Below are 27,792 nucleotides of genomic sequence, written 5' to 3'. Positions count from 1 at the left end.
ATTCCTTTATTTATCTGAAGTCTTTTTTGACTCCTCTATCTTCATCTGATTTAGGGAACTAGCAATGTCTTTTGAGACTCATTGTTCTATAATTCCCAAAATGGAGATAGTATCACCTGCTTAAGCTGTCTCACATGTTTCAGTGTGGGTTGGATGACAATAGAGGATAATAATTGATAACTACATTTTATTGCATACTATCAATGGGTAATTTTCTAAGCAATTCATATGCAATATCTTATTTAAACCTCAATGTAACCCAGTGAAGGGGTTGCTTATGTGAAGGACTTACTTAGAAACAATTAGTGTACTGTTTTTCTTTTGTTTTCCTGAATTTGTGCACTAGTTGGCCCAAGATGGGCATCCACCTGGGATGGAGAGCAAGGGTGGAGAGCAAAATTAGAATTTGTTACAGAAGCAACTCAGAGACAAAGAAGGAGATAATTCTTAACTTCTGAGATGCAAAGAAAAGATAGACAGCAAGACAATAATCTTGCATATTGGACAATTTTCTTGCAAGAATATTTGCAAATTTTTAACTGTTTCTTTAGGAGTTGGGGTGGGGGGGACCACTGGCAAGCCAGTTGTGGAGGAACCAGTTCATAGAGTTGTTCCATGGTGGGGAGCAGATATTCCTTCTGCTCATGCAGCTAGGCTAGATCTAAGGACTCAATGTAGGGGAAGTTAAAGGACAGCAGTCTACCTGTTTTCTGGCCTGGTAAATGGTAGGAAGAAGGAAAAGGGATGTGTGGAAAGGGAGAGCAAGAAGAAGGATGTATTCTTATTTCCTTACCCTTGGCATCTGGGAAGAGGGAAAGGGGGAGTTATACCCCATAAATGAGGGTTTAATTGAGGTTAATTGAGGGAAGGGGGTCATTGACCATGCCACATTTAGGAATCCTGACAAGGGTCGCCTCTTGGGCTGCCCCAGCAGTCATGTGGGGTGCAGGTGTACAGGTACTTCAGAGAAGGAATTTCTGGAGCTTTAGCTTTCCTGAGCTGTGCTCAGCACCTGTGGACACTGAGTGTGATTCTGCGGATGGCTTTGGTGTTCTCTGTCACATGGCTGTGGAAGGAAGACATGGCATAGATTTAGGTCTTTAGCCATCAGAAGCATGAAGTAGAGTCAGCTGGGGAGCAGCAGTGAGCTTGGCCCAAGCCCAGAGAGAAGCCAGACTCATGCTGTGAGTGCCAGTATGGCCACAGCAACCAGAGGACTGGGAGCTCGTCCCTAGGGACCTGGGCCCTGAGCTCCCTCACTGCCTGATATTATGTGAGACTCATAACCTCTCACTAAGACATGTCAACATGCCTAGGGAGGAAGGCAGACTCCTCTGGGAGTCTGAGCATTTTCATTGAGAGCCTAAACTAAAGGAATTGTTGGATTCTTAAGATTAGATGCAGTTTTAAAGAAGATTGCATATTTAGTTTTCTGTCTCCAATCCGCAATACTGAAACTTCCTACTATCTGGTGAATGGGGGCTGAGAGGGTCAGATTAATTGTGGTCAGAATTATTTATAATTGTTTTTTCTATACAAACAAGTTGTATTGAGAGTTGAAAATAATCTCTTAAATACGATAATCATCTCCATTTGTACTTATCTGTCTGAGTGCAGGACCAGAGCACCACTGAAAACTTTAAAGAGTTATGCAAATGGAAAGGACGACTATCATTGTGACTGTCACACTAGGACATAGGCTACTAGGCTGAAATCCAAGGGCAGCTGTCATGGTCCAGGTTGGACTCAGTGTCCGGGAAGACACTGGATGTGTGCAAAGGTTAAACAAGTTCCTGCAAACCAATAATAAATGCAACAATGGGCGATTTAATATATAGAAGATCTGAATCATCGCGGCCCTGGGAGTTCCAGGACAAGGAAGGGGATGACCTTCAGACATGCCTGTTTGCCCCCTCTGTGCTTTGAAGTTCACTTTAAAGAAAAGGGCCGTACATCTGGAACTGTTTTTGCAATGAAATGGCTTCTCTTCCTGGCTCTGCAGTCTAATACTAGCTCGGAACTGGCACAGAGAGAAGAGCAGGAGGCAGATGGATGGCAGGGTGGAGGAGGGAAAGGTGGGAATTAGAGGGGTGAGAACTCTGACTCAGGGCCGTGAGGTGGTGAGGAGGAGTGGTGCTTTTTCCCCATGAAAAGTCGGAGTTCCTTTCTTAAACCCTGGCTGTGGTCTCACTAGCTGGCAAATACTCCTGCATGCCAGAAAGAGAACGGATGCTGAGCCTTGGAACACCATCTGCTGAACATGTCCTGGTACATGCCAGCTGCCTGACTTTGAGTGATTTGGAAGTTATTTATGTTTCAAGCTCTAACTCCAGTCTCCAAACACCGTCTTCCTACCAGGAAACTGTTTTCCTCCTTCCTGGAGAGGTTTGTGAGCGCTCTGATTATTCCAGTGGGAGAAGCTGTCAAAATGGTTCATCTGGAGCTTCCATTTGGGTGGCAAAAAATAATTATTTTTAAAGTAGGCAGAGTTGAGGAGTGTATATAATAAGGCCCAGCTTTGGCACATGAAAACAGAGCCTGCATCCCAAATCTCTCCTAGTAGGTAGGCAGGTTTCCAAGTTACAAGCTATAGTGCTAAAATATGGCTAAGCCAGGCCTGGGCTCCCAATACACCCAATGTCTCTGTCTGCCATGCAGGTAAGGGGAAGAACTAAACAAACATGAGTAGGATTTAGTCTGAGGACAGTATTTGGTCTATGAACATTAACTTGTTTGTATCAATCTCATATTCTTAAAAAGCAAAAGGAATTGGTGCATAGCTAACTTTGCCCTCTGCTGCTTTTTTGTTTGTCTGTACTGTTTACATTTTTTATAATGAGTATATATTTCTTTGTTTCTCAAAAAAAAAAAAAACTTTTAAAAAATAGGAATTAAGAACTTGGATCTTGACAGCTGATGACTTCCTGTGCTGTCAAGATTGCTTGATGAGTGGGGAGAAGTGAGAAAACAATGACTCAGGTCTTCTTTTAAGGCCATCAACACTCCCCATTCCACCTAATTTGAAGAAATGTACAACCTGGTCTACTTTAAAACTCTTCTCAAATCTGAATATGGTTTGGGAATTAGAGACCATTAGGGGATTATTTTAAAATTAGGAGTGGAGGGTAATTGTGTATTTTGAATATATAGGAACAAGTCCTTGTCTGTAGGAGATACACACAAAAACATTGAAGAGTGTCTGTTGCTCAATATAAAACAGTTTGGATGAAAAGGCCAGTACAAAGCAAATATTGCCAAAATATAACTGTTGTTGGATTTAGTGATAGCTAAATGTGCTCATCTTCTGTGCTCATCTTCCAATTTTTTTATTTGCTCAAAAATTTTTCTCATAAAATGTTGGAAACAAAAGCAAAGACTCCTTTCAACCCTGTTTCTTTGATCAAATTTTATTTTTCTCTTTTTGTCTTCCTCCTTCCTTACAGGCATGAACCAGTACACAGGCACAACTATCAGGGCAGCATGTTCATGGTGGGGACAAGGAAAGGAAGTTGTTCTGGTTGCTCATCAAAGTCGTCTTCCCCACAGTTCAAACCCAGCAGCCTCTCCTTTAAGACCTCTGTGTTTGTTCAAGAATATTCGTTGCAGTGTATAATTACAAGCATTATAAATATAGGCTATCTTCTACGTTTCCATCATTAGGAGAGGGGTTCAACAGTTTAGGGGACATCTTTACAATGAGATACCATACAGGCTAATGTAAGTTTTAGATATTTTGATTATGGCATTAATTTAGTTTGTATTATTTTATAGTTTAAGTAGTTCAGCAAAAAGCAAAACAGAAAGCAAAAAAACAAATCACTCAATTTCCCACAACTTAGAAATAATCAGCAAGGAAAAGTCGGGCATCTCAATATGAATCTGGATACTTTAAGCACACTTCTTGTAAGAGGCTATCCACGTGGCTACCGAACATAAAAAGTTTTCAACCTAATTAGTAATTAGAGAGATAAAAATTGAAGCCATAATGAGGTATTTCTCTCTAACCCTACCAGGCTGGCTAAAATGAGAGCCTGATAATAAAAGCGTTAGGGAGAATGTGAAGCAACTGGGATGCTTATACACTACTGTTGCAACTTTGGAAAGACAGTTTTGTATCATATAATAAAGTTAGAGATGCACATACTTCATAACTCAATAATTCCAGCAGTTCTTGCAAAAGAAACAAGGAAAAAAAGAGAATACATATAATATGATTCCATTTATCTGATGTCTAAAAAACAGGCAAAATTAGGTGAGGCTGTTAAGGTTTGCTTGCATTGAAGTTTAAATCATTAATGAAATCGGGGAATAATTACCTTGAAAATAAGAATAGCAGTTAACTTGGTGGGAAGCACGAAGATTATGATTGCCACAGACACATGGGAGCTCCTGGGTTCTGGCAATATGCCATGTGTTCCCCAGGGAAGTGATTATTCAGGTGTTCATTTTGTTATTGAATTTATATATAAGTTTTATGAACTTCTGTGTACTTCTCTGTTATTTCTAGAATAAAAAAGTCTTCTCCATTATTTCTAGAATAAAAAAGTTAGAATTGACACATAGTCTAGGATCCTATTTTGTCCTATTATTACTTATACTCATTTTTCTTTTATCTTTATATATGTGAAGAGGTGTTAAGCATTTTTTCAGGTATTTAGTGATCATGCATATACTCTCTTTTTTGAAGTACCTGTTCAAATACTTTACTCATTCTTATCCAATTAGGTTATTTAACTTTAATGAGTTGTAAAGGTGTTTTATATATTCAGGATGCTAGTCCCTTATCATTTGTATATGTATGTACATATTTATTGCTAAGAGTTTCCCCCAGTCCATAACTTACTTCCTTATTTTCTAAATCTTGCCTTTAGAAAAGCAAAAGTTTGAATTTTGATGAAGTTCAATTTACTGTTATTTTTAGTTTCATGTAATTTTTTTGTGTGCCCTTTAAAAAAACCCTTTGCAGACCCACGTTTGTGAAGACTTCCTCCTATGCTTTCGTCTGGAAGTATTATAGCTTTAGTTTTTATGATTAGGTCTGTGATACAATTTGAGTAATTTTGGTGTATGGTGTGAATTAATAATAGCTTCATTTTTACCAGTTGTTGCATGGCAGGCGCAAATTCTGTCACTGAGCCACCATTGCACCACCTGAAAAGTCTATAATTTTATCACTAAATTACTTCTGTACCTTTGTCAAAACAAATTGTGTGTGTGTGTGTGTGTTTTTTTTTTCTCAGCTGGCTTTGTTCTCCACTGAAGCTCAATATAGCATTATTTTCTTTAGTTACAGGTCGCTGTCACTGTTCTATTTTCCAGTAACCCTCAAAATAGAATGGAAAACGCTTCTGCAAAATGACAAAGCCTTAACCATTCTCTGCAGGCTTTAACATTTCAATAAGCTTCTAGTCCAACTCTAAAGTGCTATGAATGAACCATGCATATTTTCAAATATTTTCCAAATTCATTATGGAGGCTGCTTTACTTCTTTGTAGTAAAATCACACTGAGCTGGTGTAAAGATGAAAAAGCTCTCTGGTCTGCCTGACTTATATGCATTTGAAGTCTGTTGGTTTTTTCTTGATGCTCGAGAATTGATTTTTCATTCTCAACTACCTTTTCATTTGTCATTTCCAGCAGAGAAAGCCACTCTTGCATATGAACTTTCTGTCAATTCAGCTCACTCTTTAGATTACTGATCCTAATTTCTGTACTTTCAGAAAGTTTCTTTGTCTCTTCTTTCCACCTATTGGTTGCCTTCTGTTGAGTCAGTAAGAGATGCCTTAGTTCAACAGTGGAATTTTGATTACTGTCTTCCATTTCTCTCAATATATATCTGGATTCTCTATCATGTTCCACTGATTTATGTGTCTATCCTTATGCCAATACCAAACTGTCTTTGTTACTGTAAGTAAGTCTTGAAATCAGATAGGGTAAGTCCTTCAACTTTGTCCCTTTTTTCAAAATTGTTTGACTACCCTAGGCTTTTGCATTTTCATGTAACTTTTAGAATTTGATTGTCAATTTCTAAAAAAAAATTGTGCTGAACTATTAATTCAGATTATATTAATTCATTGATCTAGATCTAGATCAAATTGACATCTTAATATTATCAAGTCCTTTAGTTTGTTAACATGACAGATAACATCATTTAATTGTCTTTTTAAATGTTTCTAAGTAATGTTTTATAGTTTTCAATTTACAAGTCTTACACATATTTTGTTAAATTTGTCCCTAAGCATTTTATGATTTTTAAGTTTTTTATAAATGGTATAAAATTTAAACCTCTAGTTGTTGATTGCTAGTATTCAGAAATATAATAAACTTTCGTATGTTGACTTTGTATTGTAAAATCTTGCTGTATCAGTCAGAAGTCATTCAGGAAACAAAAAAACACACCAGTAATTTGAACAGAACAATTTAATTTAAAAGTATTTGTTCATTTAATAAATTCTTAAACAGTTAAAGGAGGTTAACTACTACAAAGAGTAAAAAAGAGAATTTTAAGCAATTCAGGAATAGCAAGTACAGGATTAGAAATGACCACTAGGACTGAGGCAGAATTTCCAAAATGTGGAAACAAGAACTTGGAAGATGGCCACGGCACAAGGAAGAGATTTAAACTTGTTGGAGTGGGTATGATTGCAGTCCACTGGGTGATGGAGATGTGTGCTGAGGGGCTGGCAGTGTGGAGTTGGTCCCCAGAAGGCAGCCAATCAGAACAAGGAACAGAAATCCTTTCCTTTGCTGTGTCTTACCATGTCTCTCCCTCTCCTTTTATTGACAAAGATTAAAATTGCATTATGTGACAAAGAAGAAATGTTTACAGGGTCCAGCTCCGTTATCATCAAGCAGCACAAAGACAGATGAATTTGGAGATGGGAGACAAGAAATTGAAAACTGGCACTTATTGGTGTTCTTACTAGTTCTTCAATGTTTTCATGTCATCTCTGAATAAATCAGTTTTACTTCTTCCTTTCCAATCTGGGCATAGTTTGTTTCTTTTTTCTTGTCTTATTGCACTGGGTAGAATCTCTAGGATAACTTTAAATACAAGTGTGAGAACAAATATCCTAGCATTGCCCCTAATTTTAGGAGTAAAGTGTTCAGATTTTCACCATTAAATATATTGTTAGCTAAATTAAAAAAAAAAAAAGATAAAAAAGATAACTATGTTGTTAGCTGTATTTCTTTAGATTTCTTTTTAGATGCTATTTATCAGGTTCAGGATGTTTCCTTCTATTCCTAGTCTGCTGAGAGTCTTTATCATGAATGGGTATTGATTTTGTAAAATGTTTCTTATGCATTTTTTGACTTGGCTTTACTTCTTTAGTTTGTTGGTATATTGAATTACATCAATTGATTTTCATATATTGAACAAACTTCATTCTTGTGATAAATTCTACTGGATCACAAGGTTTTTATGCTATATATATATATATTTGCATTTGGTTAGCTAATGTTCTTTTAAGGATTTTGGTGTCTATGCTCATGAGGGATGCTGCTCTGTCGTTGCTTTTCTTGTAATGCCTTTATCTGCATTTGGTGTTAGAATAATGCTGTTTTAGTTTTTAAGTTGCCAGAATACAATATACCAGAATTGGAATGGCTTTTATAAAGGGATTTTTTTTTAACTTTTTACAAATTGTATAATAGAACATATACAGAAAGCAAAGAAAGAAAAAGGCAATAGTTTTCAAAGAATTCTTCAACAAGTAGTTACAGGACAGATACCAGAATTTGTTATAGGCTACCGTACTATCATCTTAGATTTTTCCTTCTAGCTGGTCCAGAATATAGGAGGCTAGAAGGAATAAATATTTTTTTATCATCACAACTGACATTTTTAAATTTTTTTGTGAAAAATAACATATATACAAAGAAGAAATAAATTTCAAAGCACAGCACAACAATTATTTATTTGTAGTACAGATTTCAGAGTTTGGTATGGGTTACAATTTCACAATTTTAGGATTTTACTTCTAGCTTCTCTAAGAACCTGGAGACTAAAGAAATATCAATTTAATGATTCAGCAGTTATATTAATTTGTTAAACTCTGCCTTCTCTGTACAACTCCACCATGACCTTTGATTTTTCTGTCCCGCTCTCTAGGGGTATTTGGACTATGGCCATTCTGACTTTTTCATGTTTGAAGGGACTGTCAATAATATGGGGTAGGGAGATGGAACTACTGATGTTCTGGAGAGGTTGGGACCTCTAGGTTTTAGGACTTATCTGGTTCAGGGACCCATCTGGAGTTTGTAGGTTTCTGAAGTTACCTTAGTGCATGGAACCTTTGTAGAATCTTATATATTGCCCTAGATGTTCTTTAAGATTGGCTGGAATGATTTTGGTTGGTGTTTGGCCATAATCATAGGTAGCAATGTCTAACTGAAGCTTGTATAAGAGCCACCTCTAGAGTAGCCTCTTGACTATTTTTGAACTCTCTCAGCCACTGATATTTTATTAGTTATATTTTTCCCCCTTTTGGTCAGGATGGAATTGTTGATCCCATGATGCCAGGGCCAAACTCATCCCTGGGAGTCATCTCCCACACCACCAAGGAGACTTTCACCCTTGGATGTCATGTCTTACATAGTGGGGAAGACAATGATTTCACTTGCAGGTTGGAGTTAGTGACAGCGAGGCCACATCTGAGCAAAAAAAAGAGGTCCTCCAGTTGTAACTCTTAGGCATACCTATATAAGCTTCATAAGAGTAAGCCTCAAACTCAAGGGCTTGGCCTATTGATTTGGGTAGTCCTAAAGTTTGACACAGTATCAGGGGATTCTCTGATAGTAAAGTTTAATAGTTCCATATTTTTTCTCCTGTCACTCTAGGGACTTTGCTGATAGTTTTTGCTAATCTGTTTAATATACTCTAGGATGTATCCAGGCACTATATTAAGCTATACAGGTTTAAAGGCTCTCATTCTTATAAAGGGAGTTCAATAAGTTATAAGTTTACAGTTCTAAACCTATAAAAATGTCCAAACTAAGGCATTCAGGGAAAGATGCCTTAATTCAAGGACGGCTGATGGGTCTGCAACTCCTTTGTCAGCTGGGAAGTCACGTGGCTGGCATCTGCTGGTCCCTTGCTCCTGGGTTCTGTTGCTTTCAGCTTCTGTTCCTGTGGGGGTTCCTCACTTTGTGTCTCCAGGACTGGCTTTCATTTCTTGGCTTCCTGTGGCTCTTTCCAGGTTCTGGCTTGCTTAATATCTCATGGCAATGTCTTCTGGGCTCCAAGCATCCCCAAACATCTATGTCTCTGTTCTCCAAGTGTTATCTTCTGTGTCAGCTCTTCTCTGTCAGCTCTCCTCTCTCCAAGTGTTGCCTGTTTTAAAGGACTCCTGTAAACTAATCAAGCCCCACCTGTAATGGGCAGAGTCACATTTACAGCTAACTAAAAGTTCATATCTACAATTAGGCATGTCACATTTCCCCAGAAATAATATAATTATTATTATTATTAAGTTTCTGCCCTATAGTATTGAATTAGGATTAAAAGAAATGGCTGCCTTCACAAGACTGAATTAGGATTGTAACGTGGCTTTTCTGGGATACATAATATTTTCAAACCAGCACAAAGGCTGACCTTAAAGGATGAATTAGGACACATTCGGGGAAGATGGTGGAGTAGAGAGATACAGGACATACTCCTTCTATGAAAACAGTTAGTGGGCATGAGAAACCGTCTGAATCAATGGTTCTGGGGACTCTGGAGACCAGGGGAGCACTGTATAGCATCTAGGAAAGAGCAGAATGGGGAGAATGAAAAGCTATAGCAAAACTGTGCCAGCGAATCAGTCCTGCAGAAGTGGCTGGACCAATCACCCACCCTCAAGACTTGTCTCAGGTAGTGTCAATGGCTGGATGCTGCAGACAGAGAGGAGTGTAAAGATCTTCCTCCCAGGAATGGGCAGTGGAGGAGGGAGGTGATCCCAGTGCTGAGCAAGGCTTCTTATAGGTGAGTTTGGGCTTCTGGGTTCTAGCTCCGAATCATGGTTCTACATCTGGCTCTTAAGTATCATTCTAGCCTGTCTGGAGCAGGGATCCCCACAATAATTGCTTCACACTGACTGGTTGAGGATGAAAAGAATACACTCTATCCTTAGGGTTTCAGAGAAATGTTTGCTGAAGAGCACCATCTTCTGGGCAGGCCAGAAAAGTGTAGTTTAGGAGAGGTGAAAAAAAGAAAAAGAGAGAGAGAGAGAAAGGGAGAAAGAGGGAGAGAAAGAGGGAGAAAGAAAGGGAGGGAGGGGGAGAGAGAGAAAGAGAGAGAGAGAGGGAGGGAGGGAGGGAGGGAGGGAAGGAGGGAGAGAGAGAGAGAGAGAGAGAGAGATGAAGAGAAAGAAAACAAGAAAGAAAGAAAGAAAGAAGAAAAAGCTTTTTGTCATCTTTCCAGACCCTCTGACAGTGACCCTTTGTAATTGGTCAGTGTCCCCTTCATGGATCTGGCCCTATTTTGATCACTTGAATGCAAGCAATTCTAAATGTCTGGAATAAGTTTAACTAAGATTCAGAAAAGAGCCTTAACATAAAGTTAATCAACAGTAAAACCCTAGGCAAGAAAGAGAAACTGATACAGAAAGTTAATCAACAATAAAACCATAGGCAAGAAAGATACACTGATCATCAGAGTAAGTGCATTGAGATAATCAGTTATCTATACATCACAAAAAATTACAAGCAATACTTAGAAACAGGCAGATATGGCCTAGTCAAAGAAGCAAATAAAAAAGTTAGAGAAGACACAAAATTTGGAACTTATCAAAAATGTTCAAAGAAACCTCTGAAATAAATTCAACAAAATGAAGAAAAAAATGGCTGAGGAGTTATAGTATGTTAAGAAGACACTGGCTGTGAGTAAAGAATAATTTGAAAGCATGCAAGGAAAAATAACAGAACTTATGAGAATGAAAAGCACAATAGATGAGATTAAAAATACAATAGAGGCATACAATAGCAGATTTGAAGAGGTAGAAGAAAAGATAAGCCAGTTAGAAGACAAGACATCTGAAATTTTAAATACAGAAGAAGAGTTAGAGAAAAAAATGGAAAAAAAATGAGCAGGGTCTCAGGGAATTGAATGATAGCACAACACACACAAACATATGGGTTGTGGGTATCTGTGGTAGTTAGATTCAGTTGTCAACTTGGCCAGGTGAAGGCACCTAGTTTTGTTACTGTGACATGAGCCAGTGGTATGTGAACCTCATCTGTTGCTAATTATATCTGCAGTCGGCTAGGAGGCATGCCTGCTGCAATGAATGACATTTGACTTAATTGGCTGGTGCTTAAATGAGAGAGCACAACATAGCACAGCCCGAGCAGCTCGGCATACCTCATCTCAACATACCTCATTTCAGCACTCACAGCTCAGCCCAGGCCTTTGGAGATGGAGAAAGGAATCACCCCAGGGAAAGTTGTTGGAACCCAGAGGCCTGGAGAGAAGGCTAGCAGAGATTACCCTGAGCCTTCCCACGTAAGAAAGAACCTCAGATGAAAGTTAGCTGCCTTTCCTCTGAAGAACTAATAAAAATAAATCCCCTTTTATTAAAAGCCAATCTGTCTCTGGTGTGTTGCATTCTGGCAGCTAGCAAATTAGAACAGTATCCCAGCAAGAGAAGAGAAGGGAAAGGGGGTAGAAAGAATATTTGAAGAAAAAATGGCCCCAAATTTCCCAACTCTTATGAAAGATTTGAATATACATATCCAAGAAGTGCAAAGTACTCCAAACAGAATAAATCCTAACTGACCTACTCCAAGACACATACTAATCAGAATGTCAAATGCCAAAGATGAAGAATTCTGAAAGCAGCAAGAGAAAAGTGATTCATCACATACAAGAGACACTCAATTAGACTAAGTGCTGATTTCCCAAAAGAAACCATGGAAGCAAGGAGGTAATGTATGATGTATTTAAGAGACTGAAAGAGAAAAAATTCCATCAAGAATTCTTTATTCAGCAAAACTGTCCATCAAAAACGAGGGTGTGTTTAAAATATTCATAGATAAGGAGAAACTGAGGGAGTTTGTTAATGATAGACCTGCCCTACAAGAAATACAAAAGGCAGTTCTGCAGGCTGAAAGGAAAAGACAGGAGAGAGAGGCTCTTGGAGTAGAGTGTAGAAATGAAGATTATTGGTAAGGGTAACTAAAAGGGTAAAAAGAGAGCAAATAAGATATTACAAATAAAAGGGACAAAATGGTTGAAGTTACAGAAATGTTATTTACAGAAATAACATTGAATGTTAAAGGATTAAACTCCCCAATCAAAAGACACATTGACAAAATGGATTTTAAAAAGATCCATCTACATGCTGTCAAGAAGAAACTCACCTTAAACCCAAGGACACAAATAGGTCAAAATTGAAAGGCTGGAAAAAGTAACCAGAAATGATCTGTTGAATCTGTATTAATATTGGACAAAATAGACTTTAAGTGCAAAACTGTTAAAAGAGACAATCAAGGAGACTATATATTACTAAAAGGACAATCCACCAAGAAGACATAGCAATCATAAATACTTGTGCACCAAACCAGAGTGCCCCAAAATACAGTACAAACACTGAAAAAATTGAAGGAAGAAATAGCTTTCTATCCAATAATAATTGGAGACTTCAATACATCACTCTCTCTAATAGATAGAACATATAGAAAGAAGTTCAATAAGCAAACAGAGAAATTGAGTAATATGATAAACAAATGAACTAGACCTAACAGATATATATATATATATATATATATATATATAAAACATTGCACCCCAAAACAGCAGGGTATACATTTTTCTCAAGAGCTCATGGATCATTCTTCAATATAGACCAAATTGTTTTACAAAACAAGTCTCAATAAAATTACAAAGGTAGAAATTATATAAAGCACTTTCTCTGATCATAATGGAATGAAGCTGGAAATCTATAACAGGCAGAGACCAAGAAAATTCACAAAAATGTGGAGGCTAAGCAACAAACTCTTAAAAATTCAGTGGGTCAAAGAAGAAATTACAAAAGAAATAAGTTAATATTTTGAATCAAATGAAAACAAAAAACTGCACATTAAAACTTATGGGATGCAGTGAAGGCAGTGCTGAGAGGGAAATTTATAGCCCTGAATGCCTACATTAAAAAAAGAAGAAAGAGCTAAAAATCAAAGACCTCACAGCACACCTGGAGGGACTAGAAAAAGAATAGCAAACTAATCCCAAAGCAAGTAAAAGGAAATAAATAACAAAGATGAGAGCAGAAATAAATTGAGAACCACCACAACAAAAAACAATAGAGAGAAACAACAGATCTTGGTTCTTTGAGAAGATCAATAAAACTGACATACCATCAGCTAAACTGAAAAGAGCAAAAAAGAGAAGAAGCAGGGTTGTGTGATGGTGCTCAGCAGCAGAATTTTTGCCTGCCATGCCAGAGACCTGGGTTTGATTCTTGGTGCCTGCCCATGTGAAAAAAAAGAGAGAGAGAGAGAGAGAGAGAAGGAAGATACAAATAAATAAAATTAGAAATGAGAGGGGGGAAGTAATACTAACTCCACAGAAATAAAAAAGATCATAAGAGGATACTAGGAACAACTATATGCCAACAAATTAGACAACTTAGATTAAATGGACAAATTTCTAGAAAACCACAAATAACATACATTGATTCTAGAAGAAATAGAAGATCTCAACAAATCAATCCCAGGTAGAGAGATTGAACCAGTCATCAAAATCCTCCCAACAAAGAAAAGCCCAGGACCAGATGGCTTCATAGGTGAATTCTACCAATCATTCCAAGAAGAATTAATACCAACACTGCTCAAACTCTTCCACAAAAATTGAAGAAGAAGGAATACTATGTAACTCATTCCATGAAACTAACATCACTTTCATACAAAAGCCAGATGTAGATACTACAAGAAAGGTAAATTACAGCTCAATCTCTCTAATGAATATAGATGCAAAAATCCTTGACAATATACTTACAAATAGAATCTAACAGCTTATAAAAAGAATTATAAACCATAATCAAATAGTCTTTACCCCAGGTATGCAAGAGTGTTTCAACAACAAAAAAATTAGTTAGTGTAATACACCATGTTAGCAAATTGAAGGGTAAAAAACCACACAATGATATGGATTGACACAGAAAAGGCACTTGACAAAAAATAGTATCCTTTCTTTCTTTCTTTTTTTTTTCCTGCACGGGCAGGCACTGGGAATCTAACCCAGGTCCCTGGCATGGCAGGCATGAACTCTGGCTGCTGAGCCACTGTGGCCCACCCAGTATCCTTTCTTGATGAGAATATTTTGAAAGATAAGAATAGAAGGAAACTTCCTTAGCATGATAAAGGACATATATGAAAAACCCACAACTAACATCAAACTCAATGGTGAGAGCTTGAAAGCTTTTCATCTAAGATTGGGAAAAGACGGGGATGCCCTGGTCACTGCTATTGTTCAGCATTTTGCTAGAAGTTATAGCTAGAGCTGTTAGACAGGAAAAAGAAATGAAAATCATCCAAATTGGAAAGGAAGCAGTAAAACTTTATGAGTAGATGAACATGATCCTATACATAGAAAGTCCCCAAAACTTTAAACAAAGCCACTAGAGCTAATAAACGAGTTCAGAAATGTGGCAGGGTACAAGATTAATACACAAAAATCAGTACTGTTTCTATACACTTGTAATAAGAAATCTGATGAGGAAATTTTAAAAATTTTCTATTTACTCTAGTGTGTTTGTTTGACACTGTTATGTAACCTAGAAAAGGCCATGTACTTTTTTTTTGTGGTCTTTTTTTATTAATTAAAAAAAATTAACAACAAACAAATAAAACATTAAGATATCATTCCATTCTACATATATAATCAGTAATTCTTAATATCATCACATAGTTGCATATTCATAATTTCTTAGAACATTTGCATCGATTCAGAAAAAGAAATAAAACGATAACAGAGAAAAAAAAGATTATACATACCAAACCCCTTACCCCTCGCTTTCATTTATCACTAGCATTTCAAACTATATTTTAACATTTGTTCCCCCTATTATTTATTTTTATTCCATATGTTCTACTCATCTGTTGATATGGTAGATAAAAGGAGCATCAGACACAAGGTTTTCACAATCACAGAGTCACATTTTGAAAGTTATATCATTGTTCAATCATCATCAAGAAACATGGCTACTGGAACATAGCTCTACATTTTCAGGCAGTTCCCTCCAGCCTCTCCACTACATCTTGAACAACAAGGTGATATCTACTTGATGTGTAAGAATAACCTCCAGGATAACCTCTTGAAATAATACACTCTTAAACAATCAACTCTTAAACATTCAACAGTTTGACTTCTATGTATCTTGGAGTGGTTATCTTTGAGTTTATCCTGCTTGGAGTTCTTTGATATTCTTAAATATTTATTTATGTTTTTTATTTAATTTGGGGAGTTTTCTGACATTATTTGTTTGAATATTCCTTTTATCCCTGTTTTTCTTCTCCTTCTGGGACATCATAATGTGTATATTGGCATGCTGAATGGTGTTCACAAGACTGTTCATTTTCTTTTTCATTCTTTTTTCTTGTTACTCCTCAGCTTGAATAATTTCAGTTGTCTTGTCTTCATGTTCTCTGATTCTTTCTTTTGTCAGGTTCAGAATACCCTGTAGAGAATTTTTCATTTCGTTTATTGTGATCTTTAACTCCAGTATTTCTGTTTGGTTCTATTTGAAATTTATGTCTCTTTATTGAGATTCTCATGCTGTTCATTTACCATTTTCTGAATACCCCTTAGTTATTTCTCCATGTTTTCCTTTATCTCTTTGGGCATATTTAAGATCTTTTTTTAAGTCTCTGGCATGTCCTAAGTCTAAATTTCTTCATTAATGGTTTCTGGAGTTTTATCTTGTTCCTTTGGATAAACAAGCATTTCTTGTTTTTTTTTGTCTTGTAATCTTTTGTTGCACATTTTAATATTTTAAAGTATTAACTCTGGGTTTTAAATCCTGAGCTGGTTGTTGCTTAAATTTATGTCCAGTGATATGACAGAGATTTCCTTGCATACTAGGAGTTAATGCATACAAACAAACCAATGCAAAGAATACCTTTAATAGTACTTGTAAATTTGTTCTGGATTGGCTACTGCTCTCCTTCAGAGTTTAGCCTGATATTCAGAAGATCAGCCTGAGACAAAAGTGTGAGAATCACCTCCATCACTTCTGATCCTGCCATTTGTCCTGTGCTTGCACTAGTAAATTTAGGAAATTTTTCATTAGCAGGGATCCAACTTCCCCTTCCATTTCTTTTGCAATAGACTTTTGTCCCCTCCCAGGTACTCCATTTTATGTCTTAAAGCCAATAGTCCTTTCCCTCATACTGCTTTCATTTAATTGTTTCTTATACTGCTTTAGCTGTGAGCAACTGTCTTGTCTGCAGGACAAGTTCTTGGAGGGCAAGCCAGAAAGGATTTTTCTGGTTCACTCTTTCAGGCTGCCACCCATAGATTGGCATCAACACGTAGGTACTTTGGTATGTACATAGGGTTTACTCTGCTCCCTCTGGGAACGTGGCCAGAGATCCACAATGTGAATGTAGACTGGCTCTATGGAATGCCAGGAAGAAGATGGGGGTGGGCCATTAAGAGCATTAAGAGCTTCTTCTACCATTTTTAAGTTGTTTTTTTTTGATTTGGCAATCACCCTGTTCCTGGAGATAAACCGTTTTCAAGAATTTTGAGAAAGATGGGTTGGTTAGTTTTTGATAGTTGTTCAAAGTTTCTGAAAGGGAATGGAATCCTGGAGTGTGTTACCTTGTTATCTCAGTTAACCCAAATGTCCTTTTACTTTTAACTATCTGTGCATCCACACTTAAAGTGGTTTTCTTGCAGACCGTATATTCCTGGGTCTTGCTGTTTAATCCACTCTGAAAATCTCTGTCTTGCAACTGGAAAGTTTAGATCGTTTCCATTTTATGTTATCATTTTAATGTTTAGATTTATATCTATCATCTTGGAATTTTGTTTTCTATTTGCTCCATCTTTTTTTTTCTATTTTATTACTCTTTTCCTGCATTCTTTCTTTCTCTTTTTTTACATGAGCGGGCAGCAGGAATCGAACCCAGGTATCCAGCATGGCAGGTCAGAATTCTGTCACTGAGCCACCATTGCAGTGCCCCCTGCATTCCTTTTATCAAGTATATTTTAGTCTTCTATTTGTTCTGTTAGCTTAATTATTTTGCTTCCTTTTATTGCTTGTTTTAGGGTTTACTATATGCTTTTTTTAAACCTATCACAGTGTATTTACAAACACCATTTACATATATTACATATAATGTGATACTTTCAACAGTATTTTCCCATGCCCTCCATCCTTTATGTTATCCTTGTCATTCATCTTTTTTCATGTTTTAAACTCCACAATACATTGTTATTTCTTTTGCTTTAAAGACTCAATATCTTAAATAAATTTAAAATTGAAGAAACAGTCTTTTAAATTTACCCATGATTTACTATTTATGGTGACCTACTTTCATTTTGCAGATCCATGTTCCCATCTGACATTTTCCTTACACCCAAAGAACTTCTTTAATCTTTTCTGAAGTGTAAATCTACTGGGGCTGGATTCTCTTACATTTTGTTTGTCTGAAAAAAAACTTTTTTTTCTTTTCCTTCTGAAGGATATTGGATATAAAATTCTAGGCTGACAGGTAGTTTTTTTTTTTTTTTCTTTCAGTACTTTAAAGATGTCTTTTGTTGTCTTCTGGCTTACATAATTTTTGTGTAGTCTTCTCATACTCACATATTTGTTTCTTTGCATTTAATATGTCTTTTTTTTCCTCTGGATGTTTTAAAAATTTTCTCGAAAACACTGATATTCATAAATTTCACTTTGATATTTCTTTGTATCATTTTATTTATGTTTATCTTGCTTGGGTTTGCTCAGCTTCTTGGATCTATGGACTTTTAGTTTTCATTAAATTTGGAAAACGTTTGGCCTCTAAATTCTTTAAAGATTTTTCTGTACCCCCTCCTTCTAGGATACTTAGAAGATGATCTTAGACCACCTTACATTATCCTATAAATTATGAAAGACTCATTTTTTTTCAGTCATTTTTTCCTCCTGTGCTTCATTTACATTTGATTCTCACTGTAAATTTTAAAGATTACTTGCATTTTCTTCTGTGTGGTCTAATATACTGTTAAATCTATCTAGTAAAATTTTTAGTTTGAATTTTCTACTTTTTATCTATAAAGATTCCATTTGACTCTTTTTTAAATGTCCCATTTCTCTACTTAATCATGTTTTCTTTTAAATAAGATTGTATTGTTACAGTAACTTGTCTGTGAGCTCCTTAATCTCTCTGTCATTTCTAAGTGTATTTCTATTGACTGAGGATTCTTCTAATTAGGGGTCATATTCTCCTGATTCTTGGTCTAATACTTTTTTATTTGGTACTGCTCATGTGAATATTATATAGCTGTGTGTGTGTGTGTGTGTGTGTGATTGCTATGTAGTTGAAAATCTAGATTTTGTTGTCTTCCTTGAAACAGTTTTGGATTTTATTTTAGCAGACATTTATTTTTATATCTGTTTGAGTCCACTGAGTCCTCTTTTTAAGCTTTGTGAGGATAGATCTAGATTAGATTTTACTTTAGCAATAGTTCAGCCCTATTATTAAATCATGACCCCTCTGGGGTGTCAATTGAAGGTTCCAAGTGATAATTGTTGGCACTCTACTCTGGCTTATTAGTGCTGCATGCCTCCACAGCCTATGTGAGCCCTGGAAATTGTTCTACTTTTAACAAGTAATTATTTACCTTGATTTGTGGAGTTTCAATCTATACATGTACAGCCTGCGATCAGCAAAGACTCAAAGTAACCCCTATGCAGATTTCTAGAATGCTTTTTCTGCAGTTCATCCTTTCTAGAAATGTGCCCCACAATTACCAGCCATTTCATCTTCCCTAATCTCTGGCATCTCTCTCAATGAACCCACCAGGCTTTGATTGGGTTTCCCTCTCCCTGTAATGCTGAACTTGCTTCAGGCAAAATAAAACAAAGCAAACTATAGGAATAACTTCATTTGTTTCCCTTCTCTCAGTGACCACAATCTGTGCAACCTATTTTCTAATGTCTGGAAATCATTATTTCACATATTGTGTCCAGTTTTTTTCTAGCTGACTATCACAGAAGGTTAAGTATGGTCCTTGTTACTTCATTATGGCTGAAGTCCTATATATCTAATTTTAAGCAAATGTGTTAAATATAATTATTTGAATTTAATGCAGAGAATCATCTAAAGATGTGGTATAACTTCATATAAGGAGGGCTACAATTTTTGAAGGATTCTCTAAATTGGAATAAAATGTGTAAAACCTTAAGAGTTTGAAGTAATTATTTTTAACTACATATATCAAACTAAACATATACAGAGACCTTGTCTAAAAGATGAGGAAATCAGAATACCTTTATTTCCTTCCAATTCCCCCTTCCTCCACTAATTGTTTATATGTATAGCATTTGCTTTCTTCCCTATAGCCATGATTCATGAAGTTGATGTGTCTCAATTCTATGTTGAAATGGATTTAATTTTCAACTAGTATTTTACCATGATATATCATTTTTAATACTTTATTTGAAATTACCATATATGGCTTGATATATTATCAATCTGATTTTATCTTTTTTACCTTGTACTTGTAGTGAACTTGGCTAGATAAAAAAATTTCCTCAGCACTTTTTACATGTTGTTCTATCAGCTTGTATCATCTAATTTTGCTATGAAGAAATCTGAAGCCAATCAAAATTTTCCCCTTTGTACATAATTAATGTTTGGCACATATGTATGCCATAGAATTCTTTCTGTATGTCTTTGAAGTTTGGTAGTTTTATTAGGATATCTACTGGCATATTTCCTTTTCATCACTTTATTTCCTAGACTGTGGTGTATTCTTTCAGCTGTAGATTTACATTTTTTTTTTTAACATGGGCAGGCACCGGGAATTGAACCCAGGTCCTCTGGCATGGCAGGCGAGCATTCTTGCCTGCTGAGCCACCGTGGCCTGCCCTAGATTTTCATCTTTATTTCAAGAAAACTTTATTAACATTGGGGCTTGTCCTCTTGGAATGACTTTTTGAAAGGTTTTTTTGGATGCTGGCAGTGGGCAGCAGAGGCCAGAAATGTCTTGGGGAGACTAATAGTGGAAGCCTGAAGGGATTGCCATAGGAGATCTCAGAAAAGGGCGCCCATGTTGTACATAGAACAATTGATTAGGCTATTGCCTGAAGTGAAGTGAATGATAGAAAATGTACCTCTTGATCTTGTGTATCTGGCTATTTCTCAACAAAGAACCAAAAGTGCCAACTTGTTTCTTTTAGCTACACATGACAAAGTAGTTAGAGACAGAGCAAGTAAGGAAGGAACTCTCATTTTTAAAGCAGAATTTAGAGAAAATATTACCAATCCAGAACTTGCTGGGTTGGAAAATAAAATGATTTCTCATTCCAATATTCTTCAGCCAGCAAAAATTTCTCGAAGAAAGAAATGACCTCAGGGCAAATATCAAATATAGAACACTGCCTATAAAATGTGGCTTGCAGTTAAGAACTTATATGATCCTTTGTTAAGACTCTGGAAAGGTATAAATTGATGATTTATAGACCCTTTTCTTCTAGACCAAAATAATTCTTGAAATCTTAATGGTTGTACACCCTCTCAGGTATGCAGTTGGATTTCTAAGAATCTTACAAAACTTGTCATACCGTACTGTGACCCATAGTCCTAAAGTAGAGAGGGAACTGTCATAAAATTTTGTGGGTGCTACTCTTGTTTAATGGAGTGAATTATAATTAGATATCTAGGAAATCCACAGCCTTTTAAGGAATTATCTCAGCTTTGACTACAAGAGAGACATTCAGAACTAAAATGGGCCTCTGCACCCCATCCCCACCCCCAATATATGAGGAACAGGAAGCAGGTCAAGGAAATTCTTCTGCTATAAACATGGGCCATTTCCGTGAAAAAGGATGGAGGGCTTGAAGGAAAGGGCCAAAAGTCTAGTGCTTGAAGCCAAGAGACGAAAGGAATCATCACAGCTTATGGCGGAACTGGTTCCTAATCGAGGAACCCGTGATACGTATCTAGTTGGGTTTCAGTATTTCTCTGGACTGCTGACTGCTAGGGTCTCTCATTGTCTACATTTGGAATGCTCATGTCTATTGCACTTTTTCTGACCCTACCTCACCATTGAATGCTGGATGTATGTAGGGGAAATTAGAAACTTGTCCCTCTAGTTCATACATCTTCAGACCTAGATCTGTACCCTAGAAGCCTAATTCATACGTGGAATTGATTTAAATGGCAGTATCTTATACTACAAGTCAGAATCTGTTGCTTTAATAGCATGAGATTTGGGGCATGTTTAGGGAGCTGGTGAGTGCATTTCACATGTGGGAAGCTGATGAATCCATAGGGGACCAAGAGTACACAGTGATAGACTGTTACTTGAGTAACTCCTAATGAGCCCGGACTTCTAGTATCTATGCCCTTATGTTATCCTTCTCTTTGACTCTGGTCTGGCTGTCACCACTTAGCCAGTAAAATGTGATGAAAGTGATATTGTGTCAGTTTCAGGCCTAAACCTGGAAGCTTCTACTTCTATACTTTCAGAAGTAAGCTACCACATGGTAGGGAACCAACTGAGCAAACTAGGTCATCAAATCCCCTTATCTGTAGGTCTGGGTTGTGGACAATAAAAGTGGCACGTGCATTCTTAAGCTCTACCTGCCTAGCTTTCCTGCTGTAGAGAAGAATAGAGCTATATAGGGACATTCTCCATTACTGCTTTGGCTGCTTATGTCCCCAGATTCCAATGTTTCCTTCAACGAATTGCTGCATCGATGTTTCTGGTTTGGGCCATTTGCATTTGGTGCATCTATAGCCTACCTAATTTCTTTGGAGGTAATGTGGAGACCCTCAATGACTTTTCTCATTTGGGCCAAGTTTCAAAGCACATGGCAGAGTTTGTGGTTTGAGGTTTTATATATTGATATGTAGATGATATATATATTGATATGTATATCAATATGTATATTGACGTTGTATATGATATGTATATTTTCATTACTATCGAGATATACACTCTTTTTATTTTCACTTTTAACATTATCTTTGATGGGTTTAAAATGAGAGGTAGAATTAAAATATCTTTATTCTGTCATCTTTAACTGGAAGACCATTATTTTGACATAGAGGTATGACTATGATATAGAATCAAACATTAGAAAGCAGATTACAGTATTTTAGGTATGAAATGAGTCCCTTTCTGCTAAAATATGTATTTTATACTTATATTACTAAGGTTATTTACTCCACTGGTAACTGAAGTTAGTTCATGGAATTGAGCAGATGTATAAAATGCATATAATTCTGAAAGTTTTATAATGGATATGAATTATTTTTATAAATCAGAAAGCCTCTGTGGCCCTTATTGCACTATACAGTTGAGGATCCATGACACTAACAAAGCATTCTGTGCTCCAGAGTGAAATGCCCTTTAATTTTGCCCCTTGAGGATTTCATCAAAATTTTCTCATTGCACATCTAATAGGGAATTGTCTTGCTTAGCTGAAGAAAACGTAAAAGTTGCTGGGCAAGGAGCACTTTGGACACCAAGGTTAAAGGCTATTAGGATAGGATTGAACTAACCACAGAAACAAGAAAAAGAAAATCCCCAGGTCTGTGTGGGATGGTTTTGATACCTGTTGTTTGGGTTTCTAGTCTACAATTGGCCTGTGCCCTGGCTCCATATGATTTTCTAGCATGCATTAGCATTTCCCTTCCTGCTGTCCTTTGCCTTTTGTGCTGTCCTGGGTTACAGCATTAATACTTTAGCATGGTGGTATATCCCTTAGCATAGGCAGAATGGAGACAAGCAGTAAGTAACAGTGATAAGCTTATGCTGCCAGAGCTTCTTTGGAGGGCTTTACTGAGCACAACAAGAAGTGGATTCAGTGTAACTTAGTTTGGTGGAGTGGAAAGGAAAACACAGAAAAGAAATAAAGTGGTACGCACAGCTGTCACACTCATGTCAGAAATCTAGAGGAGGAAGGAAAGCATCAGTAATTCGAAAGACTTCCAGGGAAGAACAGCACTGCTATAGTGTGCAAGCAGCTGACGCAAGAGCAGAGCTTAATGAATTATTTTGATAGTGAGCCGGAAAACTCCTTGGAGTTAAACACGGTGTTTGAAAAGACCAAAAATCCAAATCAATGCAGAGAAGAGAGCTAAGGGGATGAGTGAAAACAAGTTAAAGATGGATAATGACCACCTCGCCCCCCACTCCTGATAATGACCCTGACCCCAGGAAATGCAGATATTGCTTGACGTTGAGAGTATGAGTTGTGCTATGGGAAAATATGACCTGAGGAGTCAGTTAGACTTGAGAGAACTTACCCAGTCGGCCCTTGGATTTAGAGTTTTGGGAAATTCTCTCTCCTTAGAGGAAAATTCTCAGCTGGTTCTGTTCCATTTCACTAACTCTGAGTTTTGGTTTTCTTTATCCATGATGTAACAAGAATAGTATGCGCCCAATGATGTTGCTTTGAGGATTGAATGGGATAACACCTAGAAAGTACTAGTCTGCAGAAAGAGTTCTGTAAATGCCCTTTGTTGGTTCTTGGCAGTTTGTCCTCTGTTTTCAAGCTATCTGGGGTAGATCATGCTCATGCCTTTCTCTGATCTTCCTCCTCCTCATGCTGTTTCTCCTCTTCCTCTTTCCCCTTTCTTTGTTCTGTAAGGAAGGTGAAGCTCTGATAAATTTAGCAGATAAATTGGGCTCCAGTTTGGGTAAAGCTGAGAGAATTCTTGATGTATTTTTCCTGCAGCTGAGAATCAAGTTGCTTTTGTGCTCCTGGTTTCCATTACTGAGCTGGTCATATTTTATCTTCCCTTAAGTGGCAGCCAGATCCTTTCAGGGTCAGGTCAACACACACTCTGAATACAGGAGAGAAAAGCAGGTACTAAAACTGGTCAAAGGTATTCATTTCTCCCACAACTCTTCTATCTAAAAGAGGTGCTGACCATCTTCAAACCTCAGGTTGGAAGTTTCAATTCTCCCTCCGTAATGCCCTTCAAATGTCAGACCTGTTTCCACTCTGGTATTTCCACATGATCCTGCTGGATGCATTCTTTTGCACAGCCTTGATCATGCACTTCATCTTCTCAAAACCATCATTAACTCCCCATTGTCAGTGAAATAAATCCCAAACTCTTTACCCTGGCATCCGGTGCTCTCTACTCTCTGATCGATTTACTGCCTATTTTATTTCCCACCATTTCTAAGCACTTTAATGAACCAAAATCAAACTGTTCATTGCTTCCCACATACTCCCTGCATTTTCCTGCATCTGGACCTTTTTGACACTGTTTCTTATGTGTAGTATATACCTTTTCCACCTCTGCCACCTCCTCTTCCTCCTTCTCCTCACTCCCATGTTCATATCATGTACCTCTCCTGCAAGGCTCATTGCAAATGCTAGCTCCTCCACTAAGCTTTAATTGTACACCCTGTAGATGGAAGCAATCTTGCTTCTCTCTGAACTCCTTTGGCTTTCTATGAACAGAGAACTGATGACTAACACTTGGATTGTCCATGCTGCAGTACAGGCATGTCTAATCTTAGTCATCTCCCCTAGTAGAATGTAAGCACCTTGAAGGTGAGATTGATACCAGATCCCTACCTCTTTACCCCACAGTGTCTAACACACTGTAGGAAACTAAATAAATGAAATAGAAGGCAGTAACTGAGCTGTTGAGGGCTGCTGATATATGATTTGATATACCAGGGATGGCAAATTCCTGCCATGCACACCCTCATAACTCCTCTGGTGCCCATGGCAAAATTCTTCTCATGTGCTAACCCCAGCTAGGAAATAGCTGTCTTCAGAAGTGGGGTGAGAAAGATTCTAAGGTTGTGTCTTATGTCTGTAGGATAGAGTGCTATGATTGATTAGTGATGATGACCACTCATCACAGTTGAAACAAAGGTGAAGCTTTATGCCATATCAGATCTAAAGCCTCCTTAAGGGTAGACAGATTCATAAAAAATGGAATGAAGACACTTGCAATAGAAACTGACCTTCCTAAAATTATAATTATAATAACATATGCAGATATTATGAAAATACACAGGATTAGAATCAGCAAAACTAGGTTTCACTTGGACCACTTCTACTTGGTAACTAGAAGCAAATTACTTAATCTCCATTTCTCCACATATAAAACAGTTACTAACACTCACCTTGCCTAACTTACAGCTAAGGAGTGTGTAGCCAAAGAATATGTACCCATATGCAGCCATATATGAATATATGGTTAATGATAAAAATTCTTAAATAAAAATTTTTATTATTTCTCACTTTGAAACACATACTTTTTTTTAAAGCCTTACATGCTTTTTAAATTAAAAAAATACAGAAAACAAAAACAGTCCATGAATCCTTTTGAACAGAGATAATCTCTGGTTACTACTTAGTACATATCCATCCAGGTCCTTTTTAATGAGATATATAAGTGTTAAAACTCTTTTACAGCTTTTATTTATTTTCCTTTACAATATATATTGAGCATTGTTGATGTTATTAAACACTCCCTTATAAAATTGCTTAAATGATAAATAGTATTTTATTGAATTTTAACAGTATATTGTCTACTGTGCAGTACAATACAAATGTAACGTTGCTTTGGTTATTTATATGACAAATAACAAGCAAGGGGGACCCTTGGAATTACTTGACAAATTAAAAACTGTTGCCCTGTAGATTACTTGAAATAAATGGGTCTTCGTGTGGTGCTATGATCCCCGTTTTTCAGGGATCCTTATGGCACTGGCAATTGTCGGTTGTTGTGATCTGCAATGAAGGTCAGCACATTGGATTTGATGTGACTCAAAGGACAAATAAAGGAAGAAGAAGACTGAATCTTTTTTAAACGGAGTTTTTATGAAACTGGATGTTAACAGTGAGTTTCCCAAATGTGTTTACAGTGAAATTGGGGTGGATTTGTTTTTTTTAAAGCTGCGATCAACAAGAAACAAATGGCAGGGAGGTTTTGAACTCGGGTTTTGAAAGGGCTCATTTGTGGCTCTTGTTAAAAAAAAAGAAAAGAAAAGCTGATACCAAGTAAATTTAGAAAACTAGCTGCAAGTATTATGCTTTCTCCCACTGACTTAAAAGAAATACCTCTTCCTCAAATACAGAAACCTTTTCCGGTGGGCATACAAGGATCAGATCTCTAAAAACATTAGAAACATAAGAAAATTTCCCAGTTTAGGATCCTGTAGCATTGCTGTGAAAAGTGTGTCACTCTATCTGATCAATTCTGAAGGACTTGTCTTTGGCAGCAATTTTAGAACTCTGAGACTTGTAGTCTGGAATTAAGCATAGTAGAAACACACAGACTTTGGGGCTGTGAAAGACCCTGTGTTTAAGTCCCATTTCTGCCACTTATTACTTGTTTGATCTTGAGCAAAATACCCAACCTCCTTCACCTTATGTTAATTTGCTGATTAGAGGTGATGATGTCTGTATCATAGGATTGTTTTGAAAGGTGAATAAAATCATGTCTATGAATTTCCTGGTACAGTGTTGGTACTTAATGTTGATTACCAACTTCTATACAAGGTTCTAAATAAGGAGGTAGACAAGTTAGCTCATTCTCTCCTCAGGAACTGATGGCTGAGCCACCAGAAATTTTGTCTTTTCTTGCCTAAATGATTTGTTGCAGCATAAGAATAAACAGTGAAAAACACTCCTTTTTGTGGAATCTCAGGGCTAGCAATGAAGCCATTTAGGGGTCAAAGTCTTTTCATTAAGGAATGCTGCACTTAACTCTCTGTCCATGAGTGACCAGATGAGTGAGGATGGACACAGCCCATTAACTATATTTTCTATATTATTGAATTTAGATCCATCCCATTTGCTTTAATTTTTTTACCCAATCAAAGGAGGTAGCTCCTGAGGACAGAGACCCTCAATTCTCTATTATTCCCTATGACCTTATTTCTTAAGATTTATTTCTAAATAATGGGTCACCTTTTCTGTTAAACATCATAACATCTCATACCAAATGAAGTTATTTTAAAAGGTGACTTTAGAGTCTATGTTGTTTTCTGTCCAGGGTAGTTTCCAACACTAAGTTGTGCTGAAAAAGCTACATAGAAATAAAACTAAGTATATCCAAACTGGTTCATCATGTTTCTAATTACCCTCCTCTTAAGGTCTAAGAAATAACTCTAAGTATTGACTCTTAAATATTAAATTCCTTTTATTGAACCAACATTAGCATCTTTGCTTTAAGTGAAAGTCAGAGTACTAAAAATGGGCTCATTGTTTTAAATCCTTTACAACTGCCCTTGAGTGCCCAAGACAGCAGACCTGTAGACCTGTATCCAGCTTACATTAAGTGAAATGTGGCTGGGCTTTCCTTATCTAGACTGGAAAATCACCTCGGCCCCTTGGGCTTGATGCTGAAATTGCCTTTTTCAACTAAGACACATAAATTAAATGAAAAGACTGTAATTCTAGAAAATCTTCCACCCTCCACCCCACCCCAAGGCCATAGAAGAAAATTAAAAGAAGAAGAAAAAAGAAGTAACTTTCATGATATAACATGAATGCTGATGAACGCAAGTCATCTAAGGACCTTAAGCCAAGGAAATCTGAACAGGGAACAAAACTTCAAACAGATAACATTACGGAGATGGTTGCTTTCCCCAGTTATTTAAAGCCGAGGTCCTTTTCAC

General features: G+C 36.9%; 1 protein-coding gene across 27 annotated transcripts in view; it reads left to right on the top strand.

The window, feature by feature from the left end:
• The window catches only part of LOC143656990 (uncharacterized), a 402,509-nt gene that overhangs the window by 338,810 nt on the left and 35,907 nt on the right, over positions 1-27,792 (top strand). For 13 of the 27 annotated variants that reach the window (XR_013162708.1, XR_013162693.1, XR_013162694.1 and 10 more), the window contains one exon: positions 3,444-4,556. The exons of 5 other annotated variants lie outside the window; for them this stretch is intronic. Coding sequence is in view for 11 of the 22 variants with exons in the window: in XM_077128837.1 (XP_076984952.1) it covers positions 3,444-3,660 (217 nt within the window). In the remaining 11 variants the exon portion in view is untranslated. Of the gene's footprint in view, positions 1-3,443; positions 4,557-6,788; positions 7,221-21,659; positions 21,678-25,862; positions 27,492-27,792 lie in introns of those variants that run through there. 9 more of the 27 variants (XR_013162685.1, XR_013162707.1, XR_013162709.1 and 6 more) reach the window with 5 other exon arrangements.

The sequence above is a fragment of the Tamandua tetradactyla genome, chromosome 15, assembly GCF_023851605.1.
Source record: "Tamandua tetradactyla isolate mTamTet1 chromosome 15, mTamTet1.pri, whole genome shotgun sequence".
Taxonomy (NCBI): domain Eukaryota; kingdom Metazoa; phylum Chordata; class Mammalia; order Pilosa; family Myrmecophagidae; genus Tamandua; species Tamandua tetradactyla.
The sequence above is the reverse complement of the archived record's forward strand: the minus strand, read 5'-3'. Positions and strand labels throughout refer to the sequence as shown.